At 64.8% G+C, this 25,661-nt stretch overlaps 2 protein-coding genes across 8 annotated transcripts in view; one reads left to right on the plus strand and one right to left on the minus strand.

The window, feature by feature from the left end:
* Positions 1 to 403: 403 nt before the first annotated feature.
* BRF1 (BRF1 general transcription factor IIIB subunit) overlaps positions 404 to 25,661 on the minus strand; it is a 57,752-nt gene continuing 32,494 nt past the window's right edge. For 2 of the 7 annotated variants that reach the window (XM_069559937.1, XM_069559941.1), the window contains 14 exons: positions 25,093 to 25,165; positions 14,915 to 15,064; positions 13,453 to 13,546; positions 12,526 to 12,652; positions 12,089 to 12,128; positions 11,910 to 12,002; positions 8,258 to 8,527; positions 7,131 to 7,192; positions 6,146 to 6,227; positions 6,017 to 6,072; positions 5,270 to 5,580; positions 3,959 to 4,010; positions 3,602 to 3,773; positions 404 to 3,312 (listed from right to left, as the gene is read on the minus strand). In XM_069559937.1, the coding sequence (XP_069416038.1) occupies positions 3,275 to 3,312; positions 3,602 to 3,773; positions 3,959 to 4,010; positions 5,270 to 5,580; positions 6,017 to 6,072; positions 6,146 to 6,227; positions 7,131 to 7,192; positions 8,258 to 8,527; positions 11,910 to 12,002; positions 12,089 to 12,128; positions 12,526 to 12,652; positions 13,453 to 13,546; positions 14,915 to 15,064; positions 25,093 to 25,165 (1,620 nt within the window). In that variant the 3' untranslated portion in view covers positions 404 to 3,274. Of the gene's footprint in view, positions 3,313 to 3,601; positions 3,774 to 3,958; positions 4,011 to 5,269; positions 5,581 to 6,016; positions 6,073 to 6,145; positions 6,228 to 7,130; positions 7,193 to 8,257; positions 8,528 to 11,909; positions 12,003 to 12,088; positions 12,129 to 12,525; positions 12,653 to 13,452; positions 13,547 to 14,684; positions 14,707 to 14,904; positions 15,065 to 20,789; positions 21,391 to 25,092; positions 25,166 to 25,661 lie in introns of those variants that run through there. The other 5 variants (XM_069559938.1, XM_069559944.1, XM_069559940.1 and 2 more) reach the window with 5 other exon arrangements.
* BTBD6 (BTB domain containing 6) lies at positions 21,567 to 24,217 on the plus strand. Its single transcript, XM_069559945.1, has 4 exons — positions 21,567 to 22,107; positions 22,183 to 22,273; positions 22,416 to 22,534; positions 22,706 to 24,217. The coding sequence occupies exons 1-4, from the start codon at positions 21,725 to 21,727 to the stop codon at positions 23,736 to 23,738; spliced, it is 1,626 nt and encodes a 541-aa protein (XP_069416046.1). The 5' UTR covers positions 21,567 to 21,724; the 3' UTR covers positions 23,739 to 24,217.

The following is a 25,661-nucleotide window of genomic DNA, read 5'->3' on the forward strand; positions in this document are numbered from 1 at the left end:
GGCCTGCTGGTCCTGGAGCGCCCCCTGCTGCCCGGGGCTAGCCCTGCAGCGCGGCAGTGGCGGGGTCTCCCTGCAGGCACAGGTGTCTGGACTGAGGGTCCGGACTCAGTGGCTTCACTGGGCCCTGAGGCTGAGACGAGGGGTGGCTGGGGCCCCGGCTGCGGGGCCTAGGGTGACATTAGGGCCCACGGCCGGGCACGGGCCACTTTCTGTCCACACTGATCCCCACGGTCTTGCTGGCCAAGGGGGTCCTCAGCTCAGAACAGGGTGGGCGTGTGGAGGATGGTGAGCCTGGGGCGCCCACGCCGGCGGGGGTGGCACTGAGCGGGGGTTCCCGGGGGCAGAGCCGTCCTGGCCCACCAGCCACTGGACGGTGTCAGAGAACAAAGACCCTGAACAGGACTCGCGGCTTCAAAGGCAGCCTTTATTGTGCAGGGAACAGTGTCCCCAGGGTCTGTGCTGGCCCCACCTGGGGCCTGGGAGGCGAAGCAGGAAGCTGGCCTGGCAGCCTAAGGGCGGCCAGGGGGAGGTGGCCGTGGGGCTGGGCCCCTCAAGGCAGGCTGGGCAAGTCCAGCCCCCGGTGACCTGGGGCCTTCAGGGGACCCCAGGGCAGCCCCAACCTGGGGACCGGGAACACCCTCGCCCTCCTGGGGCCCCCCTCAGCCCAGGAGGGACAGGGGCCCCTCTCCCGGTCCCAGACTCGCAGCCCTCACTCGGCCAGCGCTCCAGCCCGCTGAGGAACAGAGGGAGGGCCAGGGTGTGGAGACAGCAGAGGGGTTCGGGGAGGGCAAGCGCTGGATGGAAGGAGGGCGTCGGCCTGGGGTGGCACGACAGGGAGGGCTGGTCTGCGCCTCGCCCAGTGCTGAGCCGTGGGAGCAGCGTTTGTGGGGCTGCCAGCGGGCAGGGCACAGTGGGCGCTCAGGCTGGGCTGACCCTGGTTCTCAGGGGCCCCCCAGAAGCTGCCCCTCCCTCAGAGAGACTCCCCCCAGTGCCCGCAGGGGCTGTGGTGGCAGAGGGCAGCCACCAGCCCTACTGCCTGTCTGGAAGCACGACGGCGGAAGCCAGGAACGCGTGGGGAGCTGCTGGGAGGGGGCAGGTGTGCAGGCCAGGCCCCGGGCAAGCTGGCTCGGGATGGGGCTCCCTGCCACCTGTGGGCACTGGGGGCATCTCGGGCCTGCTCCCCCTTCTTGGGGGGCCCGAGGCAGCGAGTAGCACGCCGTGGCCCATACAGTCCTGCCAGGAAGGGCGCCCATGGTCCCGGCTCCGTGGCCCAGAGGGGCGGGAAGGGCACGCGGTCACGGAGCGTGGCGTGGGCCGGGTGCCAGCAGGTGCCACATCCTCTGCAGACACACCGTGAGGGTGCCCAAGGCTCCGTCGGGCCTCAGGCCCCAGAGCTCAGCCCCGCTGGGGGTGGACCTGGGTCTCGCCAGAGCCCGGGACCCGGCGCCCTGATGGGGGACCCGGCGCCCTGATGGTGGCCCCGGGGAAGAGCAGCACTGGCGTGTCTGTGCACAGGTGTGCAACGCGGGTGTGCAGGCCCTGCAGGCCTCTCCCGGCCGGCCCCCCTCCCCCACCAGGCCGCCGGGGACAGGCTGGGAAAGTGAGGCTGAGGGGGAGAGCAGGACACCCCGGAGGAGGGGCAGGGCGCGCGGCGGGGATGGGCCGCCCTGGGCCCCGGGGGAGGCAGGCCACCTCCCCTGGCCGCTCCGGCGCCGCGTGGAGCCTGGTGGCCAGTTGTGTGCCCTGCTCGGGCAAGCGCCCACAGAAGACCCTGCTGATGCTAACCTGAGCGGGTGCAGCTGAGGGCCCAGCCTCCGCGGCTGCCCCCCGTGTTCTCCTCCCCAGACGTGCTCGGCCGCTCGCCCGCCCCCGGCTCAGCAGCCTCTCCTCTTCAGGCAGGCCTGACCATCCACCTCGTGCCCCGCAGGGCCATCAGCCTCTCCTCTGTGAAGGGAGCGCCGGGGCGGGGGCCTGCAGGCTGGCCTCCCGTCCACCTCCCGGGGAAGCGTCCCAGCCAGACTTCTGTGTCTAGAACACAGCACATGCGGCCCGGGCGCTCCCCACAGCTGCCAGCTCCTCCCCGACCCGGAGGCTCCCAGGCTCCAGCCCAGCGAAGCACCTGCTCCCTGTGCGGGGCGGGCCCCCGACCGCGAGGCCCCTCTAAGAGCCTCTGCGGGAGCCCAGGGGCTTCCCGTGACAGTGGGCGTGTCACCGTCCCCAGCTGACAACCGGGTGCCTGTGGAGCCTGGAGGCCCAGCACCCCCACCTAAGCTCGCTCTGCCAGGGCCAGACAGAGCCGCACACCACACGCTCAGTGAGCTTCGGCTCCAGCAGCCATCTCTGTGTTTCACCAGCCAGCCTTCCACTCCAGCCCGCCAGGCGCCCGGCCGAGGGGCACAGCGAGGGCCTCGACATCCCCCGGTGAGCCGCGATGCCCTCTGGGCTGGATGCCACGAGGCCTGCCCACCGGGGTGGGGGCTGAGCCCCCGGGGGCAGGCTGCTACGGCTCTGCCACTGTGAGGTGCGGGCGGCTGACGCTGGCCTGGAGGAACGGAAGCCTCTGTGGGCCCCTTCTGGACAGCCCCCGCGCAGCCACGCCCAAGGCCAGGGCAAGGGCTCTGGGCCTTCCAGCAGCAAGGCTGGCCCAGGAGTTCCGAGTGTTGTCAACGGAGGGCCTCTGCCGGCCACGCCGCCAAGGACAGGGACCCAGGTGCAGCTTGGGAGGGAGGCGGCCGGACAGCTGCGTGTGCGCCTGGCGAGAGGTGCCGCCACCCTGTGGGGCCAGGCAGACTGTGGGCTCCTCGGTGCACGTCTGTGGGGTCCCCGGGCCCGGGCAAGCGGGGAGGGCCTGGCTGAGCGTCAGCTGGACGCCAAGTGCTTCTCTCAGGCGTGGCAAAGAGGCGAGGGGCGCAGGCTCCCGGCCCCGGGCAGAGCAGGGTCCAGACCCCGCTGGGCCTCCGCGAGCCTGGACACGTGGCTGGGCCTCCCTGGGCCTCAGTTTCTCTCCATAGGACGCGGCAGAGCCACGAGCAAGGGTTCCTGGGCCACGAGACCCAGCTCTGCCGAGAAACAGACACGCTCCTCACGCTGCTCAGATCAGGATCCCGACAGCGAGGGCCACGAGGTCACGGGCGGCTGTGCACGAGGGCCGCCAGGCAGCGGGGCACCCGTCTCCTCACCGAGGCTCGCTGCTCACGGGGGCTCACCCAAGGCCGCCAGACCCTTGGGAGCCAGCGGCAGGACCACCCGCGGACGTGCCGGATGTGAGACCGCCTCAGTAACCGTCGTCGTCATCCCCGTCACAGCCGTAATCTGCAGAGCGCGAGGCAGTAACCACGGGGGATGAGGCCCGCTGCTCCCTGCCGCCCCAGAAGCGCTGCCCCCAAAGTGCCCCCACGGCCCCACCACCAGCCCCACGGCCCTGCCCCCACCGACGGTCCTCAGGAGCGCGGCAGGATGGGGCCTTTCTCAGCTGGCCAGGTGGCCCGGAGGCCCACCCCCAACCCCTGTGCACAGCAAGCAGGGCCCAGTCAGCTCCTTCCACAACACCCACACGGCTGACCAACAACGCCGGCGAGAGCCCGCGCCCCCCCACACACACCGTTGGCGCCCATCATCCGCAGGGCGCTGACGCAGGGCTCCCCGTCCTCCTCCTCCGCGTCCTCCTCCTCCGCGTCCTCGTCCGCGTGGTACGACACAGGCCCGCTCTCCACCACGACCGCCGCGGGCCTGACACGCTCGGCCTCCAGGGAGCGGGCGCTGGGGAGTGAGGCCTGCAGGCGAGGCGAGGGGCTGGGCAGGCGCGGGCAGGCTCCGGGCGAGGGCCGCCCCGCTGCTGGGCCTCGGCTCCCAGGGCCCGGCCCCTCTGCCTGGGTGGGCGCGCCCTCTGGACACCTTGTGGGCACCCTCTTCCCCGAGGACCCCAGTCCCGGCCCCGCCCCGCCCCCCGCCGACGCACCTCTCCCAGAGCCACCTTCTTCGCCGGCTGCGTCGATGCCAACGGCCTCAACCTGGAACAGCACACAGTGAGGCCGCCTCAGGGCAGGCCGCGCCTCCGCCCAGGAGGACTTGGCCTGGAGAGGCCTGCCTCTGACCGCACCTGGCGGCATGTGGAGGCCAGGGACACTGGTCCTGTCCCCAGGGGCCCAAGTGCTGGCCCCTAACCCCTGGAGCATCCCACAGCCGCCTTCTACCCCCAGGCCTGGCTGCCCTCCACCCACCCTGAGCCCGCGGGCTGGGCAGGTCGCTGGACAGGCGGGCTGCCCTCTCGGCCTGCTCATGTCCACGCAGGGCACAGCGGGGAGCAGCCTGGGCCGCAGCCACCGCCGTTCTGCCTGCACTGTGCTGGACACACCCACAATGGAGCCCGAAAGAGCCTCCAGCGGTGGACACCCGATAGTGGGGGTCTCTGGCCAGGCCGCGGGCAGCCTGCCCTATCAGCAGCAGGGGCTCAGGGCTCTCACGGGGGCCCTGGCTCCCCGTGGTCCTGGCCAGCAGCCTGGAGGAGTAGGCGGCAGGTGAAGGTACGGCTCTGCCCAGGCTGAGTCAGTCCCTCCCACAGGACAGCTCTACTAAGAAACGGTGTGCGGGGCTGGGGCAGCAGCGACCCCAGGACAGGCAGAGCAGCCTGGAGTCCCGGAGCCAAGAGGCGGGGGCCAGGAGCATACTGCTTGGCAAGGGCCGCCCCACAGGCAGGGCACGCCAGCAGAGTGGGAGGAAAGCCAAAGGGGCAGGTCTGTGTCTCGGGCACCCTCTCGACACGCCCCACAGCGATTCCCACGCTGCCCCCGGGCGGCCAGGCTTCTGAGCAGAGCCCGCAAGCACCGGGGACACAGAGCGGGGGTGGGGTCCGCCCCACAGAGCCCAGCACTGCCCGCCTCCCAGGAGCGGCCAGGCGGGGGCATGCCGACCTGTCTTGGGCCTGACAGGAGCCCAGGGGGCGGGCACACAGAGCTGCCCGGACCTGTCCACGCAGGGCGGCCCACTGGCCCCGAGGAGGGCCCCACAGCCCCACTGGCCCCGTCAGTGGTCTCCTCTCCGAGGCTGAGGCGGTGCGGGGTCTTCCAGGAGCCCTTGGGTGGGGAACAGGCCTGGCCCCCTCCCCGTTTCTTCAGTCAGGATCGTGTCTGATGCCGTGGGCCCTGTCTGAGGCTGGAGCCCCACTCAGCTCCCCACCAGGGCGGCAGGAGCTCCGGACACGGACGCTGGTTTCTGGCACGCGGGTGGTGAGCGACCCCAGCCTGCCCCCCAGGCCCATCTGGCACAGTACCTCTTGCCCACGCTAGTCGAGGGGTCAGGCCGGCTTCTCCTGGAGGGCGTCTTCCGTCGGGACAGCCTCCGGGCGCTGGCCCGCTCCGGGGGCCGGGTGGCCTCCCCCTGGGGGTCCATGTCCTCCCCAGGCGGGGGGCCGTGCTCCCGGGGCGGGGGGCCATCCTCCCCAGGCGGGCCGCCCGCGTCCAGGCCCCGCAGTACGCTGTAGTTGATCTTGCTGGAGATCTTCTTCTGCTCCAGCATCTTCTCAATGGCCTCCCCGGCCGTGCTGGCCTGGATCGGCTCCCGGCGCTTGCAGGACTTCTTGGGCTTGAGGGAAACACAGAAGTTATGCTTCCTGTGGGCCTTGGTTCTGTGATTCTGTGAACTGGCCAGGTGCTAGTCAGGACGCAGGGGGCACCAGGCGGACTCCTGGGAAGGAGACTCACGCCGTCAGGGCTGGCTGGGGCCTCTCATCTTCCCCGGAGAGATGGGCCCCTGGGCGGCCGGCACTGCCCTCTGCCAACGGCCCACCGAGCAGCCCCCAGCCGTCCTGCGCCTCAAGCGGGACTGCCCAGCACAGGGCGGCTGTCTGCAGGGGGGGAGGGGCTGACAGCACAGCCCTGAGGCGAGGTGTGCCGGCCCCTGGGGGGGCGGGGGCGGGGCGGGGGCGGGGGCGGGGCGGGGGCGGGGGCGGGGCGGGGGCGGGGGCGGGGCGGGGGCGGGGGCGGGGGCGGGGCGGGGCGGGGCGGGGCGCGTCGGTCACCTTGTGCTCCTTGTAGGTACCCAGCTCCCTCTCCTTCGCGATTCTCGCTTCCTTCTCTGAAAGACCAGGGAGCGGGGTCAGCGAGGCCCGCGTCCCGGGGAGCCTGCGCGGGCACAGGCGGCCACTCACCCTTCTGCTCCCGCAGGTACTCAGCGTTCTCCCGCATCCAGAGCTCAGCCTTCACGCGGGCTTCCGCCTCATTCAGGATGTACTGGGGAAGAGCGCAAGGGCACTCAGAGGGCACGCCCCGAGCTCAGCCACAGGCGTGCCTGCTCCTTGCACGCCAGTCAGGAAGCAGGCCTCCAACCCGAGAAGGAAGGTGTGTGGAGTCTGGGCTGAAGGCTCGCCACACCCCGCCCTCCCCAGGCCAGCCTGGGGGCTGCACCCTCCCCAGCAGCTCGCAGCCCCCAGGCACAGAAGCCAGGCCAGCCAGACCGCAGGCTCCATGGTCCCATGACGCCGCGCCGCCAGCTGAGGAACCGCAGGCCCGCAGCCTGCGGGCGGGCGCTGCCGGGCCGCCTGCGGGCGGGCGCTGCCGGGCCGCCTGCGGGCGGGCGCTGCCGGGCCGCCTGCGGGCGGGCGCTGCCGGGCCGCCTGCGGGCGGGCGCTGCCGGGCCGCCTGCGGGCGGGCGCTGCCGGGCCGCCTGCGGGCGGGCGCTGCCGGGCCGCCTGCGGGCGGGCGCTGCCGGGCCGCCTGCGGGCGGGCGCTGCCGGGCCGCCTGCGGGCGGGCGCTGCCGGGCCGCCTGCGGGCGGGCGCTGCCGGGCCGCCTGCGGGCGGGCGCTGCCGGGCCGCCTGCGGGCGGGCGCTGCCGGGCCGCCTGCGGGCGGGCGCTGCCGGGCCGCCTGCGGGCGGGCGCTGCCGGGCCGCCTGCGGGCGGGCGCTGCCGGGCCGCCTGCGGGCGGGCGCTGCCGGGCCGCCTGCGGGCGGGCGCTGCCGGGCCGCCTGCGGGCGGGCGCTGCCGGGCCGCCTGCGGGCGGGCGCTGCCGGGCAGTGGGCTCAGAGCCACGGCACAGCAGGCCCGGGGCCCGGGGTGTGGGGGTACAGCCCCAGCCCATGGCCCCCCCCAGGGTTGCGGCCCCGCCCCGGAGGCCCCGCGAGCAGGCAGCACCTACCCGGTCAATCTCGAGGTCGTCGATGCCGCTCAGGTCCAGCTCCCCGTCCCCGCAGGCGTCCTCTGGAGGGGAGCACAGGCTGGAGTCACGCTCAGCCTCCCGTGAAAAGGCACACAGCTCACCGGGGCGGCTCGGGGCCTGGGGCAGGGCCAGGGTGGCTCCAAGCCACGCCCCCGCACTGCTCCCAGGGGCTCGTGGAGGAAGCAACTCTGACCTGGAGGAGACCCTGTCCTCACACTCCTTACGGAGGAGCTTCTCAACAATGCTCCGGGGAGGGGGCCCCAGGCAGCCTCCACGACCATGCTGAGGGCCCCCCAGACCTGCGGGCCGGCGCCCTCCCGCCCCGGCTGGGCCAGTGGTGCCCTCCGTGTGGCCCAGAAACGGGGGCACCTCCTGTTCGCTGCCTGCCCCATCACCGCCTGCAGCAGGGGCCCTGCTCTCAGCTCCAGCCAGGACGGCCTCGCTCTGCCCCTGGGCCCCCGTGTGAGCCCTCTGCCCGGTGCCCTCACACAGCAGCCCCGGGGGGGTGCGGCCTGCTCGTGCCCAGCAGGTGGGCCAGGTCTGTGTCACGCCCCCGTCCACTCCCAGGACAGGGGGCACCCACAGGGCACAGCGGGGGCATCGAGCAGCGTCCCGCTCACAAAGTCTCCTCACACAGAGGCCGAGCCCTCGGTGCCCAGGGAGGAGATGAGGCCACGCTCGCATGAGACGCGAGGGAACTGGACCTGCCTTCCTCGTGGGGAGGGCCCTGCGTGCACCGGAGCCCAGCAAGCAGTGCCCGTCTGTCCAGCGGAGAGGCTGCCTTCGGCCGACACCTCCCCACCAGGCCAACACAGGGGACAGGCCGGGGTGCCAGTCTGCCCCTGTGGCCCCCGTGACATGTGGCTTTGGCTTTCTGCGCTGAGGGGCAGGAAGGAGACTGGCCACAGCCAACCACACCGAGGGCTTGGGCCTGTGCGGGAGGGCTGTGGAGACATGGCAAGTGCTCCGGGCACCCAGCTGTCGGCACAGCCCCTCCCGAGCCCGCCCTCACACAAGGCTGCCCCTCAGCAGCTCCCACGGCGGGGGTGGGGGCACGACGACCCGAATGGGAATGCCCCTGCCCGCCCCCAACCCCCGGCACTCACTGGGCTCGTGGCTTGGGGAGGCGATGCACTCTCGGATGGAGTCCGAGATGCCCAGGCTGGCCGCTGTGGGCAGGGGCCCGAGCAGGGACTCCAGCGCCGGGGGCCTCCTGCCCTCCTCGGGGCCCCCCGCCGCCTCCGAGCCGCCAGGGACGCCGCCTCCGAGCAGCTCCTGGTAGAAGTCCTTGTTCAGGTGGCTGGCCGCAGCCTCCAGCTCCTCATCCTCGGTGTCCTCCTCCCCAAACAAGCTGGACGTGGAGTCCTCGACGGGACCTAGGGCACAAGCGCACACGCCCCGTCAGGCCAGCAGGAGGCCGGAGCGCCGCCCGGGGAAAAGCGCTTCCACGCGGCCGCACACATTCCCAGCGGCGGGCCTGGCCCCAGGGAGCCCACACCACGCACGGGACGCGAGAGCCGCGACGTGAGAGCCGCGACGCGAGCGCCGACTCAGAACAGGCCAGACGCGAGCCTAAAAGCTGCGAGCGCACACGCTCCCGAGAAAAGACGGGAGGCGGGAGGAGATGCTGACTCCAGCATCCATGAACCCGGTTTCATCAAAGACGAGAACTCTGCTTTGAAAGACACTGTTTCGAAGCCAAAAAGACAAGCTTCAGACGCATCGCAAATCACATGTTTGACAAGGACCTGCCTCTGGAATGTGTAAACAACTCTGAAAACAGCCCCGTCACAGCCGGGTGAACCATGTGAGCAGAGCCCAGCAGAGGCGTCGCAGGCGGGCACGGGCACGCCGCCCACGACAGGCGCCCGCAGCCACGGCCAGAGCGCCAGGGCGGGACCACGCGCCTGGGGCTGCCGTGTCGGGAAGCAGTTTCTGAACCACCCGACCACGTCTCCCCGACCCAGCAACGCTGCTCCCCCACACTCACTCTCGAGAAAAGGAAGCAAAGACTGGCACGAATGTTCACAGTGGTTTACACGCAACAGTCCAAGACTGCAAATAACCCAGGTCCTCTGACTGTGTGGATCACAACAAACTGTGGAAAACTCTTAAAGAGATGGGAATACCAGACCACCTGACCTGCTTCCTGAGAAACCTGTATGCAGGTCAGGAAGCAACAGCTAGAACTGGACATGGAACAACAGACTGATTCCAAAGAGGAAGAGAAGTACGTCAAGGCTGTATATTGTCACGCTGCTTATTTAGCTTATATGCAGAGTACATCATGAGAAACGCTGGGGTGGAAGAAGCACAAGCTGGAATCAAGAGTGCCGGGAGAAATATCAATCACCTCAGATATGCAGATGACACCACCCTTCTGGCAGAAAGTGAAGATGAGCTAAAAAGCCTCTTGATGAAAGTGAAAGAGGAGAGTGAAAAAGTTGGTTTAAAGCTCAACACACAGAAAACTTAAGATCATGGCATCTGGTCCCATCACTTCATGGCAAACAGATAGGGAAACAGTGTCAGACTTTATTTTTGGGGCTCCAAAATCACTGCAGATGATGACTGCAGCCATGAAATTAAAAGACGTTTGCTTCTTGGAAGGAAAGTTATGATCAACCTAGACAACATATTAAAAAGCAGAGACATTAGTTTGCCAACAGAGGTCTGCCTAGTCAAGGCTATAGTTTCTCCAGGAGTCACGTGTGGATGTGAGAGTTGGATCATAAAGAAAGCTGAGAGCTGAAGAATGGATGCTTTTGAACTGTGGTATTGGAGAAGCTTGAGAGTCCTTTGGACTCGAAGGAGATCCAACCAGTCCATCCTAAAGGAAATCAGTCCTGAATGTTCACTGGAAGGACTGATGCTGAAGCTGAAACTCCAATACTTTGGCCCCTTGTTGCAAAGAACCAACTCATCTGAAAAGACCCTGATGCTGGGAAAGATTGAAGGCAGGAGGAGAAGGGGACGACAGAGGATGAGGTGGTTGGATGGCATCACCGACTCAGTGGACATGAGTCTGGGTAGGCTCGGGAGTGGTTGGTGAGGGACAGGGAGGCCTGGCGTGCTGTAATCCATGGGGTTGTAGAGTCGGACAGGACTGAGCACCTGAACTGACTGACTGACTTCCACTCAGGACTGGACACTCGGGGTCCCTGCTCCAGAGAGGACTGACAGGTGGCGCACCGCTCAGAGTAGCAACACTGAGTGAAAGGCCAGGGGAGAAACGGTCCCTCTCACAGAGAATTCTAGACACAGCTGACTTCCAGCCGCAGGGGGCAGCTGCCTGCCGGCCGGGGCGCCCTCGCGGACCCTCGCCTGGAAGCCCGCGCTGTCACCGCCGGTGTCGTCAGCAGCCCGCGGGGGCCGGCAGAGCTGGGACACTGGCCGCCCGCGCGGCCTGCTGCGGGTCCCCAGAGCTCAGGGCCCGCACACGCGCAGCGCGGCTTCCGGAGGGCCTCCGGAGGGACGGACTCGACGGCGTGTGCGGCCCTTCCTCCCCTGCGCCCCCAGCACCCGGCCTCCTCCTCCTTGCTGCGGAGCTGCAGCCCCCCCCCCCAAGGCCGGCCGGCCTGCGACGGGGCAGGGCCGCTTGGAGACCAGGGGTCAGAGGAACGAGTCCACACCAAGGAAGGCGGGCCAGGAGCAAGGGTGGGGTGGGACATGGAGACAATCCCAGTACCAGCGGTGGGCACGGAGGAGGACGTGTCCCCGACGCTCTGGTCAGGAGCAGCCGCGAGAAGCTGGACCTGGGGCAGACCGGCGGTCCCTCAACAGCACCCGGTAGGCGCGGGCAGGGAGAGCGAGCCTAGCCCTGTGGCTGGGCAGCTGCAACAGGTGCTGGCCCAGAATCAGAGACCTCAAGAGACCACGTGAAGAACCCCGGGGCCAGAAGACACGCTCCCCGAGGCCCAAGGAGCACCTTGCAAGAGGCGTGTGAGCAGACACGGCGGAGCCAGGTCCTTGTGGGGAGAGAGGTCCAGGCTGGGCCGGAGAGCAGAGCCCCGCTGTGTCCAGAGGGGGACACGAGCAGGGTGGGCGGCGAGGCAGGCTGCCAGGGCAGAGACCACCAGGCGTGCACTTAGGCCCACAGGGGGCGTCCGGCACCAAAACCCAGCCAGCCTCAGCCGAGACCACTTCTGCCTGTGGGAGGGTCACACAGCTGACAGTGCGGATGGGGGGAGAGCCCGGTGGACATGGAGCCCAGCCCTGGCAGATGGAGCCCTGGGGGCCTGTTCCCCACACACCACGGGCATCTCCAAGCAATAGACCTGTGGCCACAGCACGGTGGCGCCAAGGAGGGACAGCGCCAGCAAAGCGCCAGGCACCAGGCGGCACGATGTAGGCCCCCCACCCCCGACCGCTGGAGGAAAGCGGCAGGGCGGCAGCCGCAGGTCAGGACACGGGGAGACGCGGCGGAGTCCAGAACCGAGGGCGAACGTCGCCGGCAGAGCGCGGAGGTCGCAGGGTGCACGAATCAGCCAAGAGCTGCTTCAGTGGGAAATCAGTAGCACGGCCAGAAAATGAGGACGAAACACTCGAGACGTGAACGGACAGCACAGAAAACTGCCGGAGAGAGAGCACCGTCGGAGGCGCCCGAGGCGCGGCGCGCACGGGGGACAGGGCGGCTCGGGGCACGGAGGCTGGCTGCGGGGCACGTGGGCCAGCGTGGCCCCGGGCGCGGGGAGGCCGGCAGCAGGAGGAGCCGGCACAGGCGGGCTGGGGGGCCGCTGCAGACGTGGCTGGACTCACCGTCCTTCGTCAGGCTGGCGAGCGCCCCCTTGGCCTTGGGCCGGCTATTTTCTAGCTCAATCTCAATGGCATCCTGGTAGGTGGTTATTTCACCTGAAGCAGTAAGTTAAAAGCAAAGAGCGATCGTGAGCTCCATCCTGTGAGGCCCTGCAGCCTCTGTCCAGGGAACGGGCAGTTACCTTCCACGTCCTCCAGCTGTTTCGACAGGACTTGTTCAAGCTGGAAGGGAAGGGCGTGAGCATTTAGTGACGGGGAGACCAGGCAGCGGGCACCGCAGGCCTCTCGGCCCCGGGCAGGGCCCCACCCCAACAGGAGGGACGCGGCTTCAGGCCAGACAGACGCTGGGCCCTGCAGGAAGGAGGCTTCCCTGAGAAACAGTGCTGGAGCACTTGGGCGGCCTGGGGAGACCCCACGGACAGATGAGCGGACCTGGGGCCCAGGAGGGACTCTGCCCGGCGCAGCCCATCCCGCCACCACCCCCCGCTGGGTTCAGCGCCCCATCTGCCTCTCCCGGGGCTGTGCACGGACGCACACCCCCGTCAGTCTTCGTAAGGAAGCCGCTGTCTTAAAGGAAGAACACGGAATGGTGAGGGCAGAGGCCACGTGCGGGGCCCACCTGCTTCAGCCGCAGCTTCCTCTGCCCAGCCGTGTAGGACGGGGGGTCGCACTCCTCCTCCAAGTCAATCTTCATAAACTCGTCCACGGTCAGCTGACTGGTGGGCGTGTCTTCAAACTCCGTGAGCCTGAAGCACACGGAAGAGAGGGAATCTGGCACCCCCGAGCAGCGTATTAACCAGCACCCAGTTAGTGAAACATCCCTTGGGGGTCATGGGGCCCCAGCCCAGCGCCCGCACACACGCAGCTGTGCAGACCGGGCCCAGGCCTGCCCAGCAGCCTCTCGGTCCTACTGGACTGTGAAGGCTGGCTTCCCTGGGAGCCAAGGGCAGGGCCCCCAGGGAGACCCCGGGAAGGAGGCCCCCAGTCCCAGGCCGTCGCCGCAACAGGGCTCCTGCGTGGCAGGGAGCCCAACCAGGGTCAATTCTTGCCCATTTCCCACGTCCCGCACGATCTTCCAAGTGTTTAATAGGAAAATCTATAAAGAGACTAGAGATCAAATAAGCAAACCAAACTCCCTCCGCTTTGAAAGCTGCCGTAGAACACGATCTCAGCTGAAGCACAGCCATCAGGGGCTCCCAACTCGGGGTAAGCGGGCTGCAGTGACGGGAGTGCCAGCGACTCGCTCACCCCAGGCTGAGTGGCACTCCGGCCAGAGCTGCCGCGATGACCCTGGGAACTCGCGGCCCAAGCAGCAGCTCCCTGGCCGCTCCAGGAGGGACAGCGGCCGCCTCCGTGGGTCACGCTGGCTGCGCCAGCCAGGGGACGGGCACGGCTGCTCTCAACACCGATTCCTGACCTGTGAGTCAGGGCGACCTCACAAGCCACTGGCCCCCGCAACCCCAGGTGGAAGAAAGGGGCCGCCACACGGACAGAGACGCTGCAGAGGGGGGCTGCCGGGACCCCAGGCAGGATCAGAGCCACCCACCTCTTGCGCAGAGTGGACTCGCACACCTTGACCACGCTGATGACCTCCTTGACGGTTCTCCGGAAATCATGCATCCTGGCTGCAACCAGAAGTGCTGGGAAGAAACACAGGGAATTCAGAAAGGGGACAACCCAGCAACACCAGGAGCACCCCTGGGCAGACGGCCGTGACCCGCCGCAGGGGCTCTGGGAGCCAGGGCGACGCCAAGTGCTCTCCTCCTGCGGGAGGCGCTGCAGGCTGGCGACCGTGAGGACCCCGAGGAGGCTCGCTGCGCACAGGCCCGTGACCGTGAGGACCCCGGGGAGGCTCGCTGCGCTGCAGGCCCGCGACTGTGAGAACACCTAGGAGGCTTGCTGCGCTGCAGGCCCGCGACTGTGAGGACCCCGAAGAGGCTCGCTGCGCTGCAGGCCCGCGATTGTGAGGACACCTAGGAGGCTTGCTGCGCTGCAGGCCCGCGATTGTGAGGACACCTAGGAGGCTTGCTGCGCTGCAGGCGATTACACAACAGTTTCAAACCAGAGGAGTTGCTGCATCAGAGTCTCCTTTCTTAAACGTAAAAATTAAAATGCACTTTTTGAGAACTTTGTGTAACCTCTCAAAGCAAACGTGTGTGCTCTGAGCTGACTCGCATGGGAACGTCGAGGAGAGACAGAGGCGGCCCCGGTGAGCTGCACACGGTGCCCACAACCGGCTGCCCCGAGCAAAGGGCTTCAGGCTTGGAGCTGGATGTGCCCGAGCAACACTGATCCTGGGAGGGATCCTGGGAGGATGGGAGGGAAAGTGAGGGCCGGCAGGGGCTCCAGGCCCCGGCGTGTCAGGAACAGCAGGAGGGTTGTCTGTGGGCACCTGCCAGCCGGAGGGGCGCCCAGACCACAGTCCTGAGGGGAACAGGGAGCGGCCCGGAAGGGAGTAGGCGCTACAGCAGTGACTCGGCACAGCTGCACCTCCAGTCGGGCCTTGGGTCAAGGCTGGGAAGCCTGGAGTCCCCTTGGCTTGATGGTCCTGCCTGCTCCCCAAGGCCGAGGAGGCCGACAGGGAGCAGGCAGAGTCCTTGAGGGCTGGGTCAGGACCAGGCAGGGGTAGCTGGGAGGCAGCTCTGGGGAGAACCCACCCGCAGCAGCCCGGCTGCTGAAGGGTGAGCATAGGCCGCGCTCACACAGGGCCGTAGGGCCCAGCCAGCCCAACCCTGCACGCCCATCCCCGCCCCGCACCGCCGCCCCACACGCCCACACCTGCCCCGCAGAGCCCCGAGGGCCGGCGCGCCCATCGCCGCCCTGCACACCTGCCCCGCCCCGCAAGCCCGCACCTGCCCGCACCCGCCATGCAGAACCCCGAGGGCTCGCACGCCCACACCTGCCCAGCACCTGCCCCGCACCTGCCCACACCTGCCCCACAGAGCCCCGAGGGCCGGCGCGCCCATCCCCGCCCTGCACGTCCGCACCCGCCCCGCACCTGCCCGCACCTGCCCCGCAGAGCCCCGAGGGCCGGCGGCCCGTGTGCATCCAGTCTCTCTTCATCCTCTGCAGCAGCCTCAGGGCCGTCATGGACACCTCGTGGTTCTTCTCGCCGAACTCCAGCAGGTGGGCAAAGCGTGGGATGTACAGGCAGGGGTCTGCGGAAGACACGCACCTCAGCGCGGCCCTGGGGAGATGCACCCCTCTGCCCTCCAGCTGGGGCCTCCTGGAGCCTGCTCCTCAGGCCTCTACCATGCCCCAAGGAGCACAGCTTTGCTTGATGGTTGTGTCCAAAGGCGGGAGACGTTCTTTTAAGAGGTGCACACACACACTTGCAGACAAGAAGGCACAAAGTCTAAGCTGCTGTTCCACAAGAGCAAATGCAGAAAACGAGTGTGCAAGAACCTGCTCAGCCTCCCTGGAAATCCGCGAAATGCCCACAAAGCAGCCCACGGGGGTGTGTGCTTCTGCCGGGGCCTGAGCAGGGCGCACACAGGCCTGGCCCCACCTCACGTGAGGAGAATGTCTCCCCCTCGCTAAGGGAGGCCAGCCTGGCTGGGCGGGATGGCAGCCACCCGCACGCACACCCTGTGTTTACCAGCACTGCCCGCCACTGCTCTGGGCTCCAAGGGTCATAGAGCGGACAGAAGCAGCTGAGCAATCAACCCGGCTAGCTGTCAGGCCTGCCACAGATAATGCGGAAAGCATCCGGGGTTCTGTGATGGAGTCCTGGGCCGAGACCTCCTTTGGACACAGCCATCGGCAAGGCTGTGCTCCTCGGGGACATGGTGGAGGCCTGAAGAGCAGGCTCCGGGAGGGAGGCCCAGCAGAGAAGGGGCCGGTCGGCTCCCCTCACGCGTCCGACAGCAGCGCAAGCAGCAGCAGCAGAGACCCCGGCCCTGGCCAGCACCCAGCACTGTCCTCCTGGGCTCGGCTGCACCTGTGAGGCCTTGGGGGCGGCTCTGGCCCCTGGCAGCCCCGAGATCCTACAGGCAGCTCTTCCATCCTGTCAGCCTTGGCTCGCGGAAAGGACCAGGGAAGGTTTCTGAGACCACAGACTGGCCGCAGACTGAGGAAGCAGCCCGGGTCCCCCAAGGCCTATGGGAACCAGGCAGGCCCGCTCTGCTCGGTTGGCCAAGACCCAACGGCCAAGGCGCAGCTGAGTGTGCAAACAAGCGGGGGAGCCGCGGGGGGCGAGGCGGAGCCCCTCACGGGCGCTCTCCTGCATACACGCCGCCCGCACGCTCGCTGGACACCCCGGGGCCAGGAGGCGCTGGCCGCAAGACGAGGAAGGGAGCCCAGCCAAGGGCCAGCAGCCGCCACACGACCCTCGCTGTCCTCAGCGGACCCTCGCTGTCCTCAGCGGACCCTCGCAGCGCCCCATCTCCTCCTCCTGTCTGCCCGGTGAGGCTCCTCTCCACTGCCTGCAGAACCCGCCCACGGCCGGCCGCCACAGCACGCCTGTCCTCTGCCACTCCCGAGGACACTTGCTTTGCTGATGAGAGAGCTGACTGGTTTAGGCTGATAGCAGGCAGCTACGACCACATAACCCCTTCCAAAGACACTGTGGGACCAGCATGGCAGTCACGGGTCTAGGCAGTCTGGAGCTTCACCCCCTTCCACTGTGGGCTTGTTGGTCTGGAGTTTTGGGGGTGATTTGATTATGGGGAAAAAACACAGATCTTAAAAGTATGACTACTAACATTTGTAGGTATTTTCCAATAAAACAAAACACATCAGAAATGAGGGTTAAATTACATGCATATTAAAAGATCTTATCTTGATTTGAGTGTGACTTTGACACAGATTAGTTTCTAAAATAGAAAACCCTAAGCCTAAAAGTACTGGGAAAAATTTCAAGACAAATATGCCAGCAGTCTAGGGTAAGTGTGAAGTGGACTGGGGCATTTAATGTAAGGAAAAGAAAAAAAACTAGGAGGAAATGAGAAACCTCTAGTATAGACCCCATGACGGGAGTTAGATTCCATAGTGCTCAGACGCTCGATCGTGTCCGGCTCTCTGTGGCCCCATGGACCGTGCTCCACCTGGCTCCTCTGTCCATGGGATTTTCCAAGCAATAATACTGGAGTGGGTTGCCATTTCCTCCTCCAGAAATTCCCTAGTGGGCTTGGACAAAAACACTGCATCCTGGATGCAGTATTCATAAGAGGCAGTTACAAGTAATGTAAAGGTCAAGCTCAAAAGGCCGTTCTGGGTCCCTGAAGAAGGTCACCAGGAGGAAAAGGGCACAGCAACACAGGTCCCAAGGCAAGGGAGGTGCGGGGCCAGGGCGAACGTGTTATGATGGAGAGGACCCAGCATCTCAAAGGCAAGGGAGGTGCGGGGGCCAGGGCGGATGGAGAGGACCCGACATCTCAAAGGACACAGGACAGGCACACATCTGTAACATACACGGACTCAGAAAGTACTAAATAAAGCAAAAGCCGCTAGAAACAGACATTTCCACACTTGATGTAAGATTTTAACATAACCACAATGACGTGGGATTAACACAACTCTCTCAAATTTGACAGCCTGGCTAGCGGAGGAAATACCAAACGGGAAACTGGATGCCGCCACAGGTTCAGCTCAACGGCCGACTTTCACAGCCAAAGCCCTGAAGGGTGACCACCCTCGTCCAGAGTCTGCAGAACACTCACAGAAACTGACCGTGAATTAAAGAAGGCCCCCAGAGAGAACGGAGATGTCACAGGACGTGCCCTTTGATCTGAAGTGCAAGAAAACTAAACATTAGCAAGAAAAAGACACAGCTCCCTCACCTCTACACAAATTATCAGCAAACTAAAGAACAGCTTACTAACTGTTCTTAGAACAGGGCAGACTAGGGAATGGGAAAGACTAGAGATCTTCTCAAGAAAATCAGAGACACCAAGGGAACATTTTATGCAAAGATGGGAACAATAAAGGACAGAAACGTTATGGACCTAAGAGAAGCAGAAGATAGTAAGAAGAGGTGGCAAGAATACACAGAAGAACAGTACAAAAAAGATCTTCACGACCAAGATAATCACGACGGTGCGCTCACTCGCCTAGAGCCAGACATCCTGGAATGTGAAGTCAAGTGGGCCTTACTTAGGAAGCATCACTACGAACAAAGCTAGTGGAGGTGATGGAATTCCAGCTGAGCCATTTCAGATCCTGAAAGATGGTGCTGTCAACGTGCTGCCCTCACCATGCCATCGAGTTTGGAAAACTGAGCGCTGGCCGCGGGACTGGAAAGGTCAGTTTTCACCCCAATCCCAAAGACGGGCAGTGCCAGGGCAGGCTCAGACTGCCGCACACGGTGGCAAAGCCACGCTCAGGGCTCTCCAAGCCGGGCTCCAGCAGCACGCAAGCAGAGAGCCCTCAGATTCAAGCTGGACGCAGAAAAGGCACAGGAACCAGAGACCGAATTTCCAACATTCGCTGGACCATAGAAAAAGCAAGAGAATTCTAGAAAACCATCTACTTCTACTTCACTAACTACACTAAAGTCTTCGTGTGGATCACAAAAAACTGGAAAATTCTTAAAAGAGATGGTCATTCCAGACCACCTGACCTACCTCCTGCAAAACCTGTATGCAGGTCAAGAAGCAATGGTTAGAACAGGACATGGAGCAACGGACCAGTTCAAAATTGGGAAAGGAGTACGGCAAGGCTGCATATTGGCACCCTGCTTATCTAACTTACATGCAGAGTACATCATGAGAAACGCCAGGCTGGATGAAGCACAAGCTGGAATCCAGACTGCAGGGAGAAATTACAATAACCTCAACTTCACTTTCACTTTTCACTCTCATGCACTGGAGAAGGAAATGGCAACCCACTCCGGTGTTCTTGCCTGGAGAATCCCAGGGACAGAAGAGCCTGGTGGGCTGCCATCTCTGGGGTCGCACAGAGTCGGACACGACTGAAGCAACTCAGCAGCAGCAGCAGCAGCAGATATGCAGATGACACCACCCTTACGGCAGAAAGTGAAGAGGAACTAAAGAGCCTCTTGATGAAGGTGAAAGAGGAGAGTGGAAAAGCTGGCTCACAACTTAAACGATAAACATACATATACATCTAATCATTACACCGCACACCTTAAATTCACACACTGTCATGTGCCAATCACGTCCCAGTAAAGAAGAGATCGGAAAGATCGGAAAGACACAGTACTGAGCTCCATGCAGTTAGCAAAGTGCCTGCCATATCCAAAACAGGCGAAGAAGCAGCGCTAAGCAGACGCCCCTCCAAAGAGAGCGTGAAGACAGCCGATGGGCACATGTGAAAACACTCGACATCGTTAATCATTAGAGAGACGCAGGTCAGAGCTGCAGGGAGACGACACCGCACACCAGTCAGAAGAGCCCCCGTCAACAGGTCGACAAACAGGCTCTGGAGAAGGTGTGGAGAAAAGGGAGCCCTGATACACGGCTGCTGGGAATGTGAGCGGGCGCAGCCACTGTGGAGGACAGTAGGGAGGCTCCCTAAAACACTAAAAAGAGAATTTGACCCGTATGATCCTACAATCCCACTTCTGGGCACATATCCAGAGAAGACACGTGCACCTCAGCGTTCACAGCAGGACTATCCACAGCAGCCAGGACATGGAAGCGGCCCAGACGCCCACCGACAGACGGACGGACGAAGATGTGGCGCCTGTGTGCAACGGGGCCCTCCTCCTCCGTAAGAAAGGATGAGCTGATACACGTGCCGCAACACGGGTGGATCTGGAGATGGCCATACCAAGTGAGGCAACGGCCTTGCTTATATGTGGAATATTTTTCTTAAAAAAACATACAAATGAACTTATTTACAAAAGAGGAGACTCACAGAGGTAGAAAACTTAAGGTTACCAAAGGAGAAGGGGTGGCAGGGAAGGGATAAATCAGAAAATCGAAACGAACACATACGTACTAGCATATATACAACACGAAAGCCAGTGGGAGCCTGCTGTACAAAGCGCGGGGACCCACACTCAGCATTTGTGCTTGTGTGTGTGTGTGTCTGTGTGCTTGGGCACGCTCAGTCGCCTCTGACTCTGCAACCCCATGGGTCATAAAATCGGCTCCTCTGACAGTGGGATTTCCCAGGCAATAATACTGGAATGGGGTGACATTTCCTACCCCACGGGATTTGCACCTATAAAGGAAAGAACCTGAAAAAGTATACAGATGTATATACATACACAAAACTGACTCATGGAGCTGTATACCTGAGTCACACAATACTGCACATTAATGATACTTTGTTCATTAACAGTATTAAATTTAAAAGAAAGTTAATTTAAAAACCCCCTGAGACTTCCTTGGGTCCAGTTGTTAAGACCACGTACTTCCAATGCAGGGGGATGCGGGGGTCAATCCCTGCTTGGGAAGCTAAGCTCCCTTCTGCCAGCCGGTGTGGAGAAGCAGCAGCAGGAGTCTATGCGAGTGCTACAGGGAGGGCTAGAAAGGGGAAATGGAAACAGTTCTTCCAAATTAAAGATATGGGCGAAAAGCAGTAATAAGGTAACGAAACAGTAAGTGCTACCTTCACCAGGAAAGAATTTCACAAGATAAAACAGAAAACAGTATGGTGCTGGTACAAAGCCAGGAACACCCGTGCAGGGCCACTCAGCCTCTGATAAGGATGCCGAGACTGCACAACGCGGGCAGGGCCATGTCATCAACAAACGGTGCTGGGAAAATCGGATACCCATAAACAACAAAAAAGGTGGACCTCCACCTCACACATCACATACAAATATCAGCTCCAAGTGGACTAAAGACCTAAGCGTAGGACATGAAACCGTCCATCTCCTGGAAGAAACAGAGGACGAGCATGACGGTGGAATGCAGTGACTTCTTGACTGTGACAATAAAAAAGAAAACAGACAGTAACAGGACTGGGACAAACCTAAGACCCTCCGTGAAGCAACGGAGACCGTTAAGAGAGTGGAGACGCAACGGACAAGACGAGAGGAAGTATCTGCAAATCTCGGACTTCTCTGGTGGCTCAGAGGTGAGAGTCCGCCTGCAACGCAGGAGACGCGGGCTCGATCCTTGGGTCGGGAAGATCCCCTTGAGGAGGGTATCTTTCCTGGAGAATCCCATGACAGAGGAGCCTGGGGCGCTGCAGTCCGTGAGGTCGCAACGAGTCGGACACGACTGAGCGAGTAAAGAGCAACAAGAAGCCCGCATATCTCCAGAACAGGCAGAGAACGGGCAAGTCTCCGCAATGACAAAACCAGCCGATTCAGAAACGGACAGAGCAGCCGGAGAGACTTTTCTGCGGAGGCCCACAGAGGACCCATCGCAGCTGACGGGCTGCGCCGCAGCACCGACCACCAGAGGCTGGAGGCCCCCGGGAGGCAGCGCCTCACAGCACGGTCAGGACGGCGGCCCGTGGGGTCGTCGCGGGACCCTTCGCGACCCTCCCCGCACCGGACCGCCCAGCGGACAGCGGACGGCACAGGCGCCGAGGCTGTGCGCACGGGCCTGGTAAGGGCACGGCCCCCACTCCTGGGTCTTGCGCAGGCACGTCGGCCGCGCGGGGCGGGGCGGGGCGGGAGAGGGGCGGGGCCCCGGGCACGTCCGCCGCGCGGGGCGGGGCGGGGCGGGAGAGGGGCGGGGCCCCGGGCACGTCCGCCGCGCGGGGAGGGGCGGGACAGGGGAGGGGCGGGGTCAGGGGCACGTCGGCCGCGCGGGGCGGGGCCGTGGCGCGACGTGACGCGCGGTGGCCGCGGCGGTGCGGGCTCCAGACTCCGGCCGGCGGGCGGGGCGGCCCGAGGAAGGAGGGCCCGCCGCCCCGCGCAGGCCGGCACCCCGCGCGCGCGCGGCCGCCGCGGCCCCATGCTGCTGCCCCTGGCCTGCCTACACGGCCGAGTGGCGCAGTGCCTCACCGCGCTCCTGGTGCTCGCAGAGCCGCCCCCGAGGCCCCGGCGCGGCGCGAGGGCGCACGGCGCGCCGCCCCCGCGCGCGGAGGCCGCCCTGCCCGCGAAGATGGCCGCGGAGCTCTACGCGCCCGCCAGCGCCGCGGCCGCGGCCGCCGCCACCGCCACGGACATCGCCAACAGCAATGCCGCCGCGGCCGCCGCCGCCGCCGCGGGCAGGAAGGGCCGGCCCAGCGCCCCGCTGCCCGCGCCGCCGCCGCCCGCGCCCGCGCCGCCGCCGCCCGACAACAACAACCCGGAGGGCCCCAACTGGCAGTCCTTCCACCCGACCCTGCGCGAGAGGTGAGCCCGGGCGCACCCGCCCCGCCCCGCCCGCGCGGCCCGAGCCCGAGTGTCCTGTGCCTCTGCCCTTTGCAGGAACGCGCTGATGTTCAACAACGAGCTCATGGCCGACGTGCACTTCGTCGTGGGGCCCCCGGGCGCGGCCCGGCGGGTGCCTGCCCACAAGGTCGGTAGAGGTTCGGCCCTGTGCGCTCCCAAAGGCGACGGGCCGGCTCCCGAGGATGGACGGTCCTCTTCTGGGTGTGGCAGCCGCTGGGGGCAGGGAGGGCCCAGGGCTCAGGGCCGCGCTCCGCCTCTCTCGTCCACAGTATGTCTTGGCCGTGGGTAGCTCTGTCTTCTATGCCATGTTTTACGGGGACCTGGCAGAAGTCAAGTCAGAAATCCACATTCCCGACGTGGAACCTGCAGCTTTTCTGATCTTGCTGAAGTAAGTCTACGTCCTGAGGGTGGGAGGATGGGGCGGCTCCTTGCTGTCTGGTTCTTCCAGCCGGCTGCCTGGAGCTTCCTGACAGTCCCCGAGGACCGATGGGCTCCTCTGCCGGGCCCCGGTGCCTGGAGTGCCCTGTGCTGCCCATGACTCGGTCCTCCTCCTGCCTAGGTACATGTACAGTGACGAGATTGACCTGGAAGCTGACACGGTGCTGGCCACCCTCTACGCTGCCAAGAAGTACATCGTCCCTGCCTTAGCAAAAGCCTGTGTCAACTTCCTGGAGACGAGCCTGGAAGCCAAAAACGCCTGCGTCCTGCTATCGCAGAGCCGGCTGTTCGAGGAGCCCGAGCTGACCCAGCGCTGCTGGGAGGTCATCGACGCGCAGGCCGAGATGGCCCTGAGGTCTGAAGGCTTCTGTGAGATCGACTGGCAGACGCTGGAGATCATCGTCACGCGCGAGGCCCTCAACACCAAGGAGGCTGTGGTCTTCGAGGCCGTCCTGAGCTGGGCGGAGGCTGAGTGCAAGAGGCAGGGCCTGCCTGTCACCCCTCGCAACAAGAGGCACGTGCTGGGGCCAGCCCTCTACCTGGTCCGGATTCCAACCATGACCCTGGAGGAGTTTGCCAACGGCGCCGCCCAGTCAGACATCCTGACGCTGGAGGAGACCCACAACATCTTCCTGTGGTACACAGCGGCCAACAAGCCCCTCCTCGAGTTCCCCCTGACCAAGAGGAAGGGCCTCGCGCCCCAGAGGTGCCACCGCTTCCAGTCCGCTGCCTACCGCAGCAACCAGTGGCGCTATCGCGGGCGCTGCGACAGCATCCAGTTTGCTGTGGACAGGAGAGTCTTTGTCGCCGGGCTGGGCTTGTACGGCTCTAGCTCTGGGAAAGCTGAGTATAGCGTGAAGATCGAACTCAAGCGGCTGGGGGTGGTCCTGGCGCAGAACTTAACCAAGTTTGTCTCTGACGGCTCCAGCAACGCCTTCTCAGTCTGGTTTGAGCACCCCGTGCAGGTGGAGCAGGACGCCTTCTACACGGCCAGCGCCGTCCTGGACGGCAGCGAGCTCAGCTACTTTGGGCAGGAGGGCATGACGGAGGTGCAGTGCGGGAAGGTGACCTTCCAGTTCCAGTGCTCCTCCGACAGCACCAACGGGACCGGCGTCCAGGGCGGGCAGATCCCCGAGCTCATCTTCTACGCCTGAGGCGCGGGGGCCGGCCGCGCTGTGAGGGGCGAGCCCTGTCTCTGCGGCCAGCCTGGGGCCGGGAGTGCAGGGAGGCAGGGGGCGCTCTGCTCTGGCTGGGCCGCCCTTGCGGCCAGCCTGCCTCCTGTGTGCGGTCCGCCGGGGCCTGGGGTGTGACGGGGATGCTCCCCTCCCCAGCCAGAGCCTTGCTCCCTGAGCCACGGCTGCAGGGCCGGCCTCATGGGCACCTCCCGTACAGTGGGGTGTGCATCTCTGGGGGAGGGCGGGTTTGGGGGTGCAAGGCAGGCCCCAGGTTCCCCCCGAGTCGCCTCCCACCTGCTTTCAGGGCTCTGCTCTCTCTCCTGTCCTGTTGGGTTCTATTCTAAGTGGTTCTAAGCTTAAGACCTTACCTTCAAATCCAAAATGGGAAAAGTCACTTCAAGTAGTTTACCTATTTAAGTGGATTTTCATAATAAAGTTTTAACAAAGCGAGCGCCACACACACGTGAATGACTGCGAATCTCATGGGCCTAACGGCACGAACAGGTCAGCAGGCAGTCCCATGGACCCACCTGCCCAGGGGGTGCCCTCCGCTGGCAGCCGGGCCTCCACCCAGGAGGGTTTGCTTTCTGGGCTGTAGCCAGACTGCCCTGGAGAAAGGCATCAGGTCGTGCTACCTTCCAAACTGTCACTCGCCGCTCAAAGTCCTGTCTGGCTCCGAGGTGGGGCGGGTGGGGGGGTGGTCCTCTGCAGGGCTCGGGGCTCCAGCCCCCAAGAGCAGACCTGCCACCTCAGGCTCTCAGGCAGCCTGTGGGCTCAGGCAGGCCCCTCGGGCCTCTTGCCTCTGTGCTCCCGTGCCATAAACTCCAGGCCGGTTGCTTTGTCCTTGGAAAACATCAGCTTGACCCCAGAGGGGTGCGCGTGTCCCTCAGCACAAGGACACAGCCCCGTCAGAGGACACCCCGACCCAGCGCACCTCTGCCCCCACTGCCCTCGCCCCCCGGCCCCGGGGATCATCCTGTTGTGGGGGGGCAGGACTACAGCCCCTGTCCACCCCCCGGCCCCACATGCTGCCTCCTTAGTACAAAAACATGTGCTTCTAGATGCCCGTGGGCAGCGGAGCAGTCCTTGCAGCCAACAGGAAAAGCGGTCCCCGTGGTGAAGCTCCCGTAGAGGCCCACCCTGACGGAAAGGCTGGCTCCGTCTGCAGGGGCCTTGCCGTCCACGAGACCCTTGTTACCGGGGTCCCGCTAGCACCTGCTGGGGACTGACTGCGGCATTCTGCTTTCACGGGAGGCGGCTTCCAGGCGCCAGTGGCCCCCCTGCAGGTCCTCGTCCCGCGTGCTGCCCTCCCGCCCCACGGGCCCCACGGTACCTATGGCCGGCGCGTTGATGCAGAGCTCTCTTGCCAGGAGGAGGAACGTCTTGCCCAGCACGTAAACGTTCACCTGTCGTGAAGAAATACAACTCAGGACAGCCCTCAGCAGCAGGAGTGTGCTCCTCGATCAGCAGAGAGCAGCCCTGCTGGCCCCCACGGCAGCTGGGGCGCCCCCACCCCTCGTCCAGGTGGTTTTTTAGGGGCTCACGGTCTCAGTGGCGGCTGACACTGCTGAGAAGGAAAGCTGTCGGCAGGACAGCTGACTCAGCAGAAGTCTCCAGAACCCAAGGCGCCCCTCCACCCGCTCCCGGGGCGTCCTTGTTGCGTCCCTGTGGGCCAGTGCAGGCATGGCGGCGGGTCTGCAGACCTGAGTGCCCTGCCTGCTCACTCCTCAAGGGCCAAGCCCTGCCGAGGCCCACGCCGGGCATCTCACCATCCCAGCTTAAGGGGACAGAGGCCCCCGTCTCCACCTGTCCACTCCAGCCCCCCACAGGACCCAGGCCTTGCGGAGCTCTGACTCCCTAGAGGGCCCCCCTGCCCCGATCAAGCCTGGCCTGTGGGCCCCT

This window comes from Ovis canadensis, chromosome 18, assembly GCF_042477335.2.
Source record: "Ovis canadensis isolate MfBH-ARS-UI-01 breed Bighorn chromosome 18, ARS-UI_OviCan_v2, whole genome shotgun sequence".
Classification (NCBI taxonomy): Eukaryota; Metazoa; Chordata; class Mammalia; order Artiodactyla; family Bovidae; genus Ovis; species Ovis canadensis.

Coding starts and splice junctions, on each gene's coding strand:
- BTBD6 (XM_069559945.1), top strand. CDS start 21,725: ATGCTGCTGCCCCTGGCCTGCCTACACGGCCGAGTGGCGCAGTGCCTC. Junction 22,108..22,182: donor CACCCGACCCTGCGCGAGAG/GTGAGCCCGGGC, acceptor TGCCCTTTGCAG/GAACGCGCTGATGTTCAACA. Junction 22,274..22,415: donor GGCGGGTGCCTGCCCACAAG/GTCGGTAGAGGT, acceptor TCTCGTCCACAG/TATGTCTTGGCCGTGGGTAG.